Genomic DNA, 16719 nt, shown 5'->3' on the forward strand with positions numbered 1-16719 from the left:
GGCATAAATCCAGGGACTCTCAGCATCTCTGCCCTTTCCTGCTCAGGAACTCAAGCTCCTGTCCACCATTAAACCATCATTCGAAACAGCTTTCATGTTTCTAGTGTCTTTTTCCCCACTTGGAATTGAACCCAGATGGGCATTTTTTCCAACACCATATAAGGGTGAATCAAGCCTATGGCTACCCCAATCCACTGAAAGAAGTCAAGTTGCATTATATTCATAAGAGATGCCTACTTACAGAACAAAAATGTTGACAGAAGACAGAAGTGGCTATCCACGTATCTATAAAGATAGAAAAATGGAGAACAAAACTAGAGAAATACAGGTCTTACAGTCAGATGTGATTTCATAGGGGGAATTGAGGCGTGCATCTCCACAAGGTGATGTGCTCACGTATAAATGGAACAGAATGTTCTCTTTTAGCCTGTAGCCTCCCTCTTTTAACCGCACAAAGATTGATCGCTCGCTGTCTTCTTGTTGTCTGCTAGGATCACAAAGAAAGGTTGCAGGTTATTTTTTACATTCCAAATCAGAACTAATTCTTTTCTCCCTATGGGTTAGCTTTCAGACTCTTTGTTATATTCTCTTTATGATATCTCATATAAGTTCTCTCTAGCAGATGCTTTTAATGAACTCCACAATATCACAGGGATTACAAATCTTTAGCAATCAAACTGCTAAACAAGTCAACAAACAAAAGGGATAAGAAATAGCAGAAAAATTGTCATTATTAATTCAAACAGTCATAATCACTTATGCGCCATAACATGCCTTTTAAAAGACAAATAATGCAAAATGTAAATGTTGAATGGGCTTCAACATTCTATTGCAACAGTTAAATCTAACACAACCATCACTGTTTGCCACTGATTTCAGCTTTAATATAATCTATAGAAGCATTACATACTGGCCACTGTTGTTTTACAAATTCAAGGAGAAAGTTGGCTCAAAGAGATGAGTGGCAATATAGTTCTGTTTCTTATTAACAATTAAAAATACTTAAGTAGTGGATGTAGATAACCTAACATTTCCCCTTTTCTGTTTCTTTAAAGATAAGTATGATAAGATAACTGATAACTATTATTTTTATGAATAGAATGGTAATAACAGCAATGTTCAAATGTCATAATGAATGACAACAGATTCCCATGATACTAACAAACACACCTAGACTTCAAGTACACATCAGAATGATGTCATTAGAATAGCAACACTTGCCATGTGGGTCATCACTTGCCCCCTTGCCTATCTCCTTGATGCCTATAGACACATACATTCTATAGTTGGGGCAGGTGATAGGTTTTGTAGGTTTATCAAATCAGCCAATCTCTTGGGTTGAGTTTTCCATTTCTTGCCGTCAGTCTCTTGTTACAGTTTTTTTTTATAAAGAAAATATTACAAGCACAGTACTTAAATGGAGCTGAGCAGGATATCTAGTACACCAGGGAAAAACAGTATTTGACAAAAAAGAGAACACTGTATATGTTTGATACAGGACGATGAGCTAAAGCATTGTACAAATGTTCTCAAATCAATTAAAATGACATAAAAAAAACCATCAGTCCTTTCTATTTCTTCGTTTTGGGTCCAGAATCTGCATCAACTTTTAAGTTATTACTAAACTATACATTCATTATGATTAGAAGTAGAAGACCATTATAAGAGTCATCCTGAATTATGTACTTTTCCCATATACTTATCCTGTGGAATTGAGCAGGTTTCAATTACACAATTTTGAATGTTTAACTTAGCTTTCTTGGGATGGTGTAAGTTCTGATTAAACTTACTGATAATATTAATAACTTTCTAATTGTATTAGGAAGGGCAGTGAGGAAAATGCATAAGCCTAAATCCTACCTGATTTAGTCTCAACTACAAATCTAAGATCTATGTAACAAACCATGATGACTCAACTGCTCAGATTGTTTTTCTTTTGTTTTTCTTTTGGTGTTTCTGAGGTTGCCAATGATATATAACTGCCTCATGTCAGTTTGGAACTGGGTTTGCTTCAACCAGCAGTAGCTCTTTGAATTCTGTGTATACTGTAAACACCTGGAATTGGAGATGCCAGATGTTTCCTTTGTGTGGTTTCATGGCTTTGAAGAAATATGGAATACAACCAAAAAGAATGTAGACCAAAATTTGATTAGTTCTCTTCTTAGTAATCCTCCAATACATATAAAAGGGCCTGGTGTATGGAAGGGAGCAAGGGTCAAAAAATCAAGAGGGTAGCCAGGACTTCCAAATACCCTCTAATGATGGTTTGTCTATGGAGATTCTCAGTCATCTAGGTCATGGTTGTCCCAAAGGTGCATTTTCAAGAGGCAACTGGACTTTCTGTTTTTTTCTTTGAAGATGTTTTGCTTCTCATCCAAACAGCTTCTTCAGCTCTGACTAGATGCTATTTCCCACCATCTACTCAGAGCTGAAAAAGCTACTTGGATGAGAAGCAAAACATCTTCAAAGAAAAACCAGAAAGTCCAGTTGCCTCTTGAAAAAGCATCTTTGAGACAATATGATGGTTTATTTATCAAAACAAATTAGAGACTTGAAGTTTTCTCATGTGTTGTTGGTAGAACTATACAAAGCCCAAATGTGTAGAAATATATTCTTATACTCTCTCCTCAAATCATGTCTTTACTTTTCTCTGGTAAATTTCTCACACCTGTGCTAAGTATTTTCCATAGGATAGCTATAGTACCTGCTGACTCTGAAAGTAGATAAAATATTTTTCTTCTTCCACAAGGCCGGTCAAGAATCTCAGCAACATCTTGCATTGCATTTTTGACCAGCTTGTCTTTGAGTTGAAAGCCTACCTCCTTCTTCTAAGTATAAAGTCTGCATGCGGTTAAAACCATTGGGCTGTCACTCTTCCATGGCTTGTTTGTTTTTATGCAATGATGCATTTTCTGTTGAGGGAAATTTATGGTCACGTTTCCACCCCCCCATAACTATAACATTGAGGCTCTTGAGAGAAGGTAGATACATTCAGTTGCCCCATTTCCCTACTTTTCTTCCCGAAACCTCCCATCCATTTAATTTGCATTATCACCAAACCTTTAAAACAAAAACCCACATGAAGATCTTGCCTCTCTAAAGCAAGCATACTCATTTTGAAATAATGACCTACGTAGAGGTAGCCCATGACCTACGACCACAATGGAGGCTGAAATTTATGTTGCTGTGAAACATTTGTTAAGTGAGTTTTGCCCCAGTTTACAAACTTTCTTGCCACGGTTGTTAAGTGAATCCCTGTGGTTGATAAGTTAGTAGCCTGGATGTTAAATTAATCTGGTTTTCTCAGTGATTTTGCTTGTCAAAAGGTCACAAAAGTTGATCACACAATTTTGGGACACAGCAAGGGTCATAAATATGAGCCAGTTGCCAAGCATTTGAATTTTGATGACGTGTGTCAACTTTGAACTGAACTTGGCAGAAGCCGTTTTACTCTTCCTCAGTTGCCACACAGAAGGGGAAGAGGGGAGACATAACAAAGAACTTACTTATGGAAACCAAGATCATCTTCACAGGGAATGGATAAGGTCGGGGAAGGAGTATCTGTAGAGCCCATTTATTCACCCAATTGGCCAATGTGACCTTTGACACTTGAGGATTGGTTTATTTCTTCTTTTAATTATACTGAAACCATGGGAATTATTTAGAGTTGGTTTTCCTTTAATCCGTGCTGATATGATGTACTCAGTAAAGAAGTTCTTTGAGGTGGATTTGAGGTAGTTGTAAGTTGTCCATGCCCAATATTTCAAGCCTGGTGGTAGAAGGCATTCTGTTGTGAGCAGAGGAGTGGAAGACTCTTCTAGTGAAATACCTCTGGACTTGCTCAATTGTATTAATGTCCAATATACAGTGTGGATTCCAAACAGATGAGCTGTATTTGAGAATTGGTCTAGCAAATGTTTTTTATGCCCTAGTTTGCAGTACAATATTACTGGAGAAAAAGCTTTGCAAGATTAGATTAACAACTCTTATTGCCATTTTGGCAATGCTGTTACAGTGAGCTCTGGCACTTAGAACATTAGAAATTAGTACACCCAGGCCCTTGACAGAGTGAGGGTCATCCATGAAGTCATATCCACTCAGCTTGTATTTGGTGTTCTGATTTTTTTTTTGATAATGTGTAAGACAATTGCATTGTTGGTTGAGATTTCGAGTTGCCAATTTTTGACCATTCTGACACATAGTCAAGGGCTCTACCAATTAGCTTTTTGCTGTCACCTCCTCGAATTCTAGGAATGGGGAGGGAAAGGAAGAGGAAGGGAAGGACCAAATATCACAGAGGGGAGGAAATGAAAGAGAAGGAATCCCAGACAAGAGCAGATGTGATTTCTTCCTCTATTCCATCTTACTTCCAGACATGTAATTGCATAATTTGCCATGAGATATGGAGAAGATAAGATGTTTCAACAATAATTGCTTGGAAGACTATTCTTTACTAAGAATAAGGTACATTGGACAAATCCTAGAATAAATGCATTGTGAATAAGATTAATCTTTCACTCTGCAATACTTTGACTTTTGTATTTCAGGATGAATTATAATTCTCTTTCTTGGTGTGTGTGTGTGTGTGTGTGCGTGAATGTGTGTGTGTGTGTGTGTGTGTGTGTACGTAAGTGTATCTGGGTCAGCACAGGAAGAGCTTTGGCTCCTGGCTAAACAGAGAGAGTCATCTGGATGAGTTGTTGTGAGCAGAATTTTCTGCTGTTGGGAGAATTCCACCACAAAGCAACATAGCATTGATCCAAATAACATAATAACATAACTGAATGTGCTATGAAACTGGATCAATACAGAAGCATAAGAAACAATGATTACAGTTTTATCCTTAGAGGCATGAATGCCATGCTTAACACAAAGCAAGCAGAGGGACTGCTAAATGAAGAAAATAATTTAACATAAGCCCAAGATGGGATGGAGGAGGGCTGGGCTTAGTGGGGTTCACAGGTTATGTAAACAAAACAGTGGAATGTGTAGATTGGCTTTGTTCCATGTTTGTCTCATTGTACTTTTGAGATATGCTTATCACCTCTTTTATTGCCATGTGAATTTCCAGTGTATTTATATCCAGTGTTATCAGACAAACATCTGGTTTTAAAATCCCTTTTAAAAAAAGCAACGCCAAATGTAACCTTAAGCGGTGCCACCCTAAAGACATTTCTATCTGATAGGGCATTTTAAATGCTTTCATCGCCATTTCTTTCTTAGGTTTGCTGACTCTCCATGGGCGGCTTTTATTGAACTGTATCTTATGTGGGAAAAAAATATATCTTCTTTACATTGTCCTGCAGGGGGATCCACTCAGTTTGCTTAAAGTCAAGATGGCCAGCACAATCAATAGAAGCAATATACAAAAAACAAACCCAACTAAAAAAAAAAAACCCCAGGCAGATCTTTCCTAGCATCCAACCTGGATATTTTCATCTAGAAAACTATAATGTCAAGATGATGACATATTTTAATATCATTATTGCACCTGTGCTGCCATTATGTACTTGTGTCTTGGTGTCTGACACAAACGTGTAAGTTACAGCATTTGCATTAAGATAGTGTCATTCATATTGCTTTTTGCCTGCCACGCATTCTCACAGACACTCTTGCTTGTTTGATAAAACTCAAAATGATGTTGGTTGAACAAAGAATCCATTTAGGCTCTAGGGCCGTGATGGTGAACTTATGGCAGTGCCATCTCTTTGGGCACATGAGCCGTTGCCCCACTTCAGCTCTGCCATGCCTGCGCGTGCCCCTCCTGCTGGCCAGCTGGTCTTTGGGTCTCTGGTGTGCAAGCGCAGGGGTGGGGGGCATGTAGGGGACCCACGTGTGCATGCATAACAGAGACCCAAAGACTAGCTGGCTGGCAGGAGGTTCACTTGTCCATGCACAGCAGAGCCTGAACTGGGGCGACGGCTTGTGTGCCGACAGAGAGGGTGCACATTGCATTTTGGGGATTCAGGCACGCACACGCTTTGGGCACTTGGTCCGGAAAAGGTTAGCCATCACTGCACTAGGGTATAGTCTCATTTCTAATATCAAGATTTCAAAGAGTGTATATTCATTGCATAAATGAACTTCTCTAACAAAACAATTATACTAATCCATATAGTTGAGAGTCAAGCATCAAATAAAAACATATATAATGTTTGCTGCAGGGGATGTGAGATTTTCTGTAGACTTCAGCCCAGGAGAAAGATAGTCCAAAATTGCTCTATTATTTAGTGGATCAGCATGGCAAAAACAAACAAACTAGAATGATGGTGATTTATGAATTGTGACCATGGCATGACAGTACTGGATCAGACTGCATATGAGTTCACATATATTTATTAATCATTTGACAAATATAACATCCAGCAATCCAGGAGAAACCTATTCTTAGTATATCTACAGATATTCTTAGTCATCCAGGCCATGGCTATCCCAAATGTGCTTTTTCAAGAGGCAACAGAACTTCTAGTTTTTCTTTGAAGACACAACACAGTCCTTTCAGCAGTTCCAAGAAGACTCCGCACCCATTAGCTAAGGTGACCCTGAGGACACAGACAAACCTCCAAGTGGCCTTAATGAATCTCTAAACAATGCAAATAGCCACCTGTCTGCCAGGAATCCTTCCATTCCTCACCATCCAGTCAGAGCTGAAGAAGCTTCTTGGACGAGAAGCAAAACATCTTCAAAGAAAAACCAGAAAGTCCAGTTGCTTCTTGAAAAAGTACTTTTGGGATATTCTTAGTATAAAAGTATAAAAAGAATCATTATTTTGTAAAAAGATAAAGATCTTCTTACATCACTAGGTTTAGTGTAGTCTGGAGAGTAAATTATGCTAAACTAAAAAAAAAAATGCCTGTCTTTCTATATATAAAATAGCTACTCAAATTAAAGAGCTTTTTTTATTAGTTTGTTGCATCTGAAAAGCTTTTCTATATAAGTAATCCACACATTCACAGGCAAGTTACTAAACAATATTTTATTGAATGATATATGAGCTTGGATTTATCTACTTGATATAATTATCTTGGGAAGACGTAATGATATCATAATAATACATGATGCAACTTTGCCATTTATATAATTGCATCATGTTGTGTCTTTTCTTATCAGTTCAGAAGCCCATGCTACTTAAATTTCAGTTTCCCATATTGCCTCCCCCCACTTAATAGAACTAAACCAGCTATGGCATTAATTGTATTAACGTAACTAATTTAGTTAATTTTTCTTTTCCCTGTCATGGCCTTCCCAAAAGAAACAAAGAAATCAACCAACCAATTCCATTTTTGAAAACCTTTTGTATTTCAAGAGCTACCTCTATTGATGCTAATAGGCAATTTCTTCCATCAGTCATCAGCAACTGTTCAAGAGCTGTTTAGGGCTGTATAGATGAAGAAAATTCTTTCCCTAATCTGAACTTTGATTCTGCTATTTACATAATAAACAAAATACAACCAATTCTACAACTGAAGTCATGTCTGGTTTTCGACCAAGGCTGACAAACTCGTGGTCCATGGCTGGATGCGTCATGTGCTGGCCACACCCAGTTTAGGAAAAAAGTTGTGATATGTCATGGGACGCTGTTGTGACAACGTGAGTTTGACACCCCTGCTTTAGAAAGTCCTTGTTGATGAACTTGAAACTGATCTTGGGGAAAAGCAAATGTGGTGCTCCAAATGTTGCCAAATTACAATTCCCAGCAGTTTCACCCAATCTGAGGAAAAGAAATTTGTGATTCAGCAATAAATGGACTACTACAGGTTGCTTTCTGCTGGCCTCATTAGGAAGAAAAATAAAATGGGTGTTTCAACTAGCAAAAAGGTTGTGTTGTAGCTTGCCAGCTGGCAGTGGAGCTGGCAGCAGAGTCGGACAGTGAGGAGGTTGGGGAGGAGCATGGGCCAGTCTTGGAGGCTAGGGAAGGCTCAGATGAGGGCTCTGCGTTGGAGGCAGAGATAGGGCCGAGGCTGTCTGGCAGTGATCAGGTGCCTATGGAGCTAGACATCAGTGAGGCAAAGGAACAGCTAGAGCCTGTTTCCAGTGTGCGCATGCGCAGAGCTGCCAGAAGAAAAGAACAACTCAGAAATCAGGGTCGACTTGGGGGTAAAGTCACAGGTAGAAGGTGATTTGTCCTTCCCATAGGAAATAAAAGAGGAGCGAAAGGGGAGTGGGCTTTTGCCCTGTTTGTTTGTTCATTCATTAGATTCATTTTAGGAGTGTGAAAATCTGTCAGTGAATGTCAGAGACTCTGCGCCCAGTCTTTCCTTTATTTGGAAAATATTTACAGGGCAGCTTTCCAAGATAGATAAGGTCTGTAGTCATAATTGCTCCTTTGAAAGACTGTTTGCCAAGCCTTGCTGAATGTGAATGAAAGGCATTCACATTCGTTTAATAAAAGGGGTTTTGTCAGGACCAGGATTCTGCTTCGTGCTTTTGGGGAAGCCTAGGTCAGAACAGGCTGGGATTACATTTTCAAGAATCATCATCCACAGAAGGAAGATGAAAGTATGATTAAATATTCCATTGAATAACATGGAGATATGACATAATATAACACCTCTCTCTCTTTCTCTGACACTTTAAGGGAAGATAGACTCTATGTGATTTTGATAGATTTTGTACATCTCTTCTTGTCACACTGGTAAGCACTAAGACCTGAATAGGGCCTAAAGTTATACCCATCTAAAATGTAATGCTCCATGAATACATTTCTCACTAGAGAGTATGAATTCCATGAAAAGATCTAGCCACAAATGTCTGATGATCTCAAAAGAGAACAATGTTCTGCTTCCTGATAGTCTATCTAAGTCAAATAACATGAACGATAAAAGGTTAGGGTAGACTGGGTTGCAATAAGGCATTAACAGTCAAGAAACATTTAGGCCAGATTAATGCTCTGATTACTGTCTTATGCTGTGAATTTTTCACAGACAGAGGGGAGTATTATTATGCACTATTGAACCTAAAGGACTGTTATCTGTTTCATGTGCCAGTAGAGAGATCTTTTATGCCTTAATGACAAGCTGAATACAAGAAAGTGTATTAATTGTAAATAGCTTTCCCAATATGACTCAGCCAGAGTGAAGGAAAAAATGCCCATAATGAAAAGGTAGTTAGTTTTTCATTCTCAGCTATTCCCTGTTTTTATCAGGTCTTGATGAGTGCGTTAATCAGGTACAACAAAGAGGCTTCATGAAACATGACTTTATTATAAATATTTAATCACTGCTGAAGAAAAACAGGTCAACATAAAAGAATTTTAGGCAGCCTTGTATAATTACATAGCTCTGCATAGTTACATAGGATTCTCCCTCCTTTATTAAAAGGGAGGAGACTCCAAAACAGTGAATCAGGGATGGTGAGTTAAAAGACAACTCAAAAATTTGCATTGGAAATTTGCATTTCTTATTTCCATCTAATTTAATCCATAGTTTTTGTTGTCTGAATTTAATAATTGCTACTACGAACCCAATGATGCAATGTAGTTACATCAAACTAAAATTAATCCACTACCAGACAAATGCAAGAAGGATGATGGTGGTGGGTTGGGGCCTTGAGGAAATTCCTTATGCTGCCTGCCTAAGGCTTCCAAATTCAGGGGTTGTCAAAACTTGGCAGGCTAGAATAATTGGTTTCTGAACTTGTAGTATTTATAATGATCAATATTTTATTGGCTACCCAAGGCTACAGCCAAATGGCAAGCTTGCGAAATCAGAGCACTTAAAGAATCAAATATATTTCATGCTGTTATTTCTCATGCCATCCTCCTATTTATATTTACTGATGAATCAAGAGCCATTTTATCTACATCATGGATTGAAAACGGTGAGGCAAGAAAATTAATGTTGGTTCTTTTACAACTACTAGAATTGAAACACAGCTGCAAGTTGCTTCAGGGGATGATGGTTGGGCTTCTACCTACATAGTATCCTTGTAAGTTGTACACCCACAAATACTAGCTGAATCTCATTGGGAACATAGTCAATGGTGGAATTCAGCCAGTTCACACCACTTCAGGAGAACCGGTTCTTAACTTTCTGAGCAGTTTGGTGAGCTCGTTGTTGGAAGAAATCATTAGGGCAGAGAACCGGTTGTTAAATTATTTGAATCCCACCACTGAACATCCTGCATATACAATAACATTTGGGTGAAGTCTCACCTTGCTGACCAGCAAAACTATTTTATGAATATCAACTGATATTGTAAGCAGGCCAACTGTTTGGTTAACTCGCAAGCTTTTGCTGCTGTTTTCTGTTTTTTTTTATTTCTTGTAAGCATCAGAGAACTGGAAATAATGACCAGAAGAAGAACAACGGACGTAGAACTTGCTACTACAAAATATAGCAGTTGTGGGTATGAATCTAGATACCTTTAAATGCAGAAAAGATTAAAATAATATCTGCCTATCAAGGGTTGCTACTTATGATTATGTGCCATCAAGTTGATGACTCTTAGCAGCCACATATTTTTTCCCAGGAGCTAGATTATTTGGATTAATATTCACAAATATTCCAGTATGCTTTTAAGTATGGTTGCTGTAGAGCACACACATTGCCATGATATGGTGATGAGTTTCTCACAAGCCCATATTGGTTTGCCTGGATGCAGAGAATACTGGATGAAGCAACATGATCCAACTTTATCAATTTTGATTGTGATGTGTGTTTGTGTTTAGATTGATCATTCCTTTGCAACTTTTCAGAAAGAAGACATACTACTTCCAAAATGTAGTTTTGTTTTCTAAAATTCGTTTTAGATTCCTTGGATAATCCCTATTCCCCTGAGTATTATCTAAATGAAACTTACCTCAAGTGCAGCTCCAACTGTGAGTAAAGGAAGTGAATGAAAGCTCTCCTAGCCACAATTTCTGCATGGCAATCGTTGACAACAAGTCCTTGATCATTTAGGTATTCTCCATTTAGGCATTTGGTGCCTGAAGAGAGCACAATAACCTGAGCCTGCTGAATGTCCATACCTATAAGGGAAAAAACCAGCACACACACAATCAAAAGTTTGGTTTGGTTTGGTTTATTAGATTTATATGCCGCCCTTCTCCCAAGGACTCAGGGTGGCGTAGAACATTAAAAGAAACACATAATACAAAAGTTAAAAAAAATTAAATAGAATATCCCAAACAAACCCAATTAGAATTAACAATAACATTTTTTTTAAAAGTTCATAATGGTTTGAGATCACGCTTTCGTGTAGCACCAGAGAGAGTTCTAAATGGGTGATTACTTGGTGATAAACAGCAATCATTGTTTTCATCACATTGTATGGTGCAATAATGTATGATCTCTTTTAATATGGACCACGAATTCCCGTATCCAAGTCAACCAGAAAGTTTACTTTTTAAATCATTAACCAGAGATGATATATCCCATAAGGAAATAATAACATATTCCTGCAACCCAGATGAACAATAATCTTCCAGGGAACTTTATTTTGTTGTTATCACTGCTGTTCTTTTTTTATGATAGAAACATACATCCTATATAGTGTGAGTTTTCATTTCCTTGGGATTGCAATGACTAATAAAAAGTGAGTTTTAGAGTGTATTTTCTTTAAGAATCATGAATATTGTAATGTATAAATCTCTATTCAACTACTGAACATGCATTCCTTTATAAAATGGGAGCAGTTATCAGGTCTGTGGCCACTTGTTTTGCAATATGACTGAAGACCCAGATAGCCTTGAAAATGTCCACTGCAAGTGGAATTTGCCAGTCCAGGGAGATATGAGAAGTTGTGTTTCCTCCATAGTCACATCTCTCTTTTGGGAACAGTGCACACCAGATATATTCTGCACCAGTTGTAGCTTCCAAATAACTCTTCAAGGGAGCTTCATGTAGAGCATATTGCAATAATCCAGCTGAGCAGGGGTGGGATTGAAAATTTTTAGCAACCGGTTCTGTGCCTGGTTGTTGGGAAGCATGGCCATGGGGTGGGGGGCATGGCCTACTCAGCCTCCTGTATCACAATGGGCTGTATGTGTGTGTTTTTACCCTCCCCAGGCTCTGGAGGCTTTCCTCAAGCCTCCGGGAGGGCGAAAATATCCTGGGTTCTACAGGCCCTCCAGAGGCCAGAAACAGGCCCATTTCTGGACTTCTGAAACTTCTGGGAGGGCCATTTTTCACCCTCCCCAGGCTCCAGAGGCTTTCCTCAAGGATCTGGGAGGGCAAAAATGGCATCCCCTGGGCTCTGGAGGCTCTCTGGAGGTCAGGAACAGGCCCGCCCCAGGCTCTGCACAGGCCCTGCACTTACCTGGCATTATGAACAGGCTGTGTGGAGATTCCTGGGAGAGGAGGGGTGGGCGATGCCAGCCAATTTTTCCAACTAACATAAAATTAGCATCGGGTTCACCTGAAGGGGTCCAAACTGGCTGAATCCCACCTCTGCAGCTGAGAGATGAGGTATCTACTCTATCTGAGAGCTATGGGCATTCCCAAATTCCAGGCACTTCTTAAGATCTCATCGAGTGAAGTAGGACTAAGAGGCTAAGGTTCAAAGTCATAGCTAGGGAATAAATCGTTGCCTTAGATCAAGCTACTTCACTGAGTCATTTTTAAATAAAATAAAATTTAAGATACGTATCACTGCAGCAGTTGTCGCATACATAGGCAGGAGCTTTATATTTAAACATTTCACAAAGTGTGGTTAGAAAAAAAAGCATAGTATGTTTAGATGCCCTCAAGTATTAAGCTATAAATGGAAGTAATTTGCTCAAAATCTCCTTCAGCAAACAATTGCTTTGTTTTATTTTTGTAAACTAGATGAAGGATGCTGTAACCTAAGTAAAACCCAAGTAATTAAATAACTATTAAAAATAATTAATCTCAGGAGACATGCTGCTTTAATACTATATGTGCTTGCACTCACATGCACGTTTTCTATTTTTATCTTGCTTCAACACAATGTTTGCTTATTAAAAGACTCACTTTCCCCAAAATAATGGTAATTAAGCCTTGGAAACCATATTTCATCCTTGTTGCAGCCTTGATGCCTGTCTTATCCATTTGGAAAAGAATTTTGAATATGTCTTCTGTAACCATTTTTATGAAACAAGGGATGATGAGAGTGGGTGGGAGATGGACATAAAGAAACAACTAGGCAATGAATTTAAAACCAGAATGGGCTTTTAACATTGGATTGAATTCTTAGAACAATTTCTAATCAGATCACATCGCAAGAGAATGAAAGAGAAAAAACTGAGATGGGACAAAAAAAAACCTCAAGGCGTTATCTGTGAAGACATGAGTAGCATCACCTGAAAATGACCAAGCTATTTTCCCCCAAATATGCTTGGGGAAAAACTAAGAGCAGCAGGCTAAGAATTGTATTATTTTTATGGAAATATTGAAATATGACAATGGTGCAGGAAGATCAGAGGGAAACACAGAAGGTAATGTAGACAGATAAGAAGACGGTTATTTTCTTGGGTTCCTCTAGAACAGGGGTGTCAAATTTGATTTCAGTGAGGGTCACAGGGTTGTGTTTGACCTCGGGGGTGGGGAGGGCATGGCCAGCTCGATGTAACTCGTGTCAGGGGCACCTGTGGTGGCCCAAGCACTCTGTCAGAGAAAAAGGGCTCCTGAGCTCCATTTTTGGGCTGTGATGGCCTCCTGCAACCCTCTGCCAGTAAAAACAGCTTGGGAGGGTCTCCTGCAGCCCTCCCGAGCTCCGTTTTCACTGTCAGATGTACCGCGGGCCAGTCCTTTGCTGTTTCCAAAGCGGCCCTGCAGGTCAGATTTAAGCACCCCATGGCCCAGATCCGTCCCCCGGGCTTTGAGTTTGACACCCCTGCTTTATAAAGTTAGTGACTTAAATATGCATTTGGAAACAATATCTGCCCCCAAGATATTTACTAGGTAGAGATTCTTGAAAAGGATTTACTGAACATAATCTGCATGCAAAGAATATATTATATCGATCAGTTATTATCCTTGCTTTTGACTTTTAGGATACAATGGCAATTATAATCCCCACTAGGTAGGAAGTATGATCAAATGGGCTTTTCCAGAATGTATCTTCCTTTTAATTATGACTGATTTCTTTGCAATCCCGTATCTTCAAGAGGCTGAATTGCCATTCAAGGGTTAACGTTTCCTTTTTTGTTACCATTTATCCCCAGTAAACCCAACTGTCTGTAACCCTCCAGTGAATACTTGAGTAAATTGCAAAATGTTTTCAGATACTTGTAACCAGCTTTGCAAATAGACTATCAGCAATGCAAATGTCTTCAGCCATGCAAATAGACCGTTATCAGCTTGGCAAATTTTTTAGCATTCCCGTGTAACCTAATTTGCTTTCTTGCTTGATCTACAACTGTCAGCTCTTCTGCTGTTCCACCTAATGAAGAGATCTGTGAAAGCGAGTTCATGAATGGCCATTGTTGCCACTACTACAATATCACACATGTGTGTATGCACACGTCATATTGTATCCTTTAGTGGTTTGGTTTTGTGTGCGTGTGTGTGTGTGTGTGTCCAAATTGGCAAGATGGTGGACAAAGCATTGCGATGCAAATTCTGTCCTACACATATTCAAAAGATGTAAAGCTTGCGTACCACTCTCTAATTTTAACCATCTTCATTTATTTTTCTGTTGGGAAATGTAAATGTAAATGTTTCCCTGTCACTTGTGTTCAACTCTATGGCACAGTGCTTATATCCTTTTCTTAGCTGAGGGAGCTAGCATTGTCTGGAGACAATTTCTGTGGTCATGTGGCCAGCATGGCTAAAACACACAGAATGCAACAACAATGTTATCTTTCCACCTATTTATCTACTTACATTTATGTGCTTTCAAACTGCTGGATGGTCAGGAGCTAAGCCAAGTAATGGGAGCTCACCCCGTTACAGGGAGCTCAGGTCTAAAACCGAGCTGTCAGCTTTCCAGCTGACAAGCTTAGCAACTTATAACAGGTGAGCCATTGCACCCCTGGTGTTAGGAAATCAAGCATTGGAGTATGTTGAAGAACCTAGGGCATTGAGGCGCAACATTCGCTAAATATTGTGGACTCTCTACGTATTGATTATCTCCATATCTGGCAATTGCACTGAGTGAATCATCATCACTCAGTCAAAATGTCCTCTTTTAGAGATCAGCTCACGGGAAGAATGGTTCCACCACAAATGCGTGAATGACAAAAGCACGCCTGACGAAACTGCGGTGACAAAACCGCACCGACAAAACCGCGCCGACAAATGAGCGCTGAAGCGCGCCGACAACAGCGCGCCGACAGAAGCGCGCTGTAACCCTAACCCTAAACCAAACCCTAAACCTAACCCTAACCCTAACCCTAACCCTAACCCTAAACCTAACCCTAAACCTAACCCTAAACCTTACCTTAACTTAAATTGCGCTTCTGTCGGCACGCTTTTATCGGCGCGCTGTTGTCGGCGCGCTTTTGACATCGCGGTTTTAGCGCTGCGGTTTTGTCAGCACGCTTTTGACGTTCGCGCATTTGTCGGGTCATGGGGAAGAATGGCATTAAACTGTAATAAACATACACAGGAAAAAATGCATTTTCTGGGGTCTCCAAGTAATAATAGATTGATCGATTGATCTACTCATTGGGACTTAAATGCTGCTTTAATCAAGCATCACAAAAATCTGCTATAGAGTGTTATCTACTGTCTTTTTATTAGGGAAAAGAAAAGGTTTTGCATAATCCCTCTCTGTGGGATGAGATTCATCCTACTTCCTATGAGAGTAGGAAATGAATCAAATGAAAAAGTAAAGAAACTATTTAATGAAGTATTCCTCTGTGCAATAAATGACAACTCTGGATATTATGTACTTTTTAAAATGTATCTCCATCAGTAGATAGCTTCTATTCGGAGTATAAGAAAGAACTGCCTTTTTATATGGAATGCAGAAAAAAACATTTATGAAGCCTTTGAATTAAATCTGTTGCTGCCATGTCTAAGGCAAGCCAGAATTTGATCCAAGAGATTCCCAGCTTGACTTGTGAAAATCCAGTAAATCCTGCTCCTGTTTTTTTTACCCGTACTCTGTATCAAAGTAGACTGGGAGTAACTATGTTTTTTTAAAAGTAACTAGACTATCCTTTCCAAATACACAAGTGATTCAACCTAGAGTACTTTGAGTGTCTGATCGGGCAGTTTGAAACTCTTCCCCCGCCCCCATCCATAGTATCATGTTTTCCCAAAAATAAGACAGGGTCTTATTTTCCTTTCACTCCTGAAATAAGTGCTTGGCCTTATTTTCAGGGAGGTCTTATTATTTTTGAGGTGCAGGAGGCCCCTTAACCTCAGCCCGTGTCCTGTGTCCTGTGGCCCATGGATCAGCTGACCCAGAGAGGGGACAGAAGTTCTGTGTCTGTTTCTGGCACACTCTTGCAGCCTTAGGGGCTTTGGGCCTACCCTTTTTTTGTGGCCGTCACTAAAAGAAGGGGTGTGGTAGCTCTCTGAGGCTGTTTTGCGTGGATGGTAGCTGCATGTGGAGCATATGGGGCATGTTCCCCCTCCCCCAGGAAGTGGCAGGAACCCGGCTGCACAGGCATTTAAATATTTTCGGGAGGGCTTATTTTAGCACAGGCGCTCAAAAGACTGGGGAGGTCTTATTTTTTTTGGAGAAACAGAGTATATCAGCATCAAAACTGCTGATCTGGAAGAATGCGGCAGACAATAAAAAGAGAGAAAACAGAGCCCACTTTTAGAAAGGAAAAGAAAAAACAATACCTTGAAGCTCTTAGTACTG

The 16719-nt window shown here is 39.5% G+C and overlaps 1 protein-coding gene across 1 annotated transcript in view; it reads right to left on the reverse strand.

Moving 5' to 3' along the window:
• The window catches only part of ADARB2 (adenosine deaminase RNA specific B2 (inactive)), a 149546-nt gene that overhangs the window by 43669 nt on the left and 89158 nt on the right, over positions 1 to 16719 (reverse strand). The window contains exons 5-6 of the mRNA XM_032234979.1: positions 10801 to 10969; positions 336 to 484 (exon numbers count right to left, since the gene is read on the reverse strand). Of these exons, the coding sequence (XP_032090870.1) occupies positions 336 to 484; positions 10801 to 10969 (318 nt within the window). The remainder of the gene's footprint in view (positions 1 to 335; positions 485 to 10800; positions 10970 to 16719) is intronic.

The sequence above is a fragment of the Thamnophis elegans genome, chromosome Z (assembly GCF_009769535.1).
Source record: "Thamnophis elegans isolate rThaEle1 chromosome Z, rThaEle1.pri, whole genome shotgun sequence".
NCBI classification, from domain to species: Eukaryota; Metazoa; Chordata; class Lepidosauria; order Squamata; family Colubridae; genus Thamnophis; species Thamnophis elegans.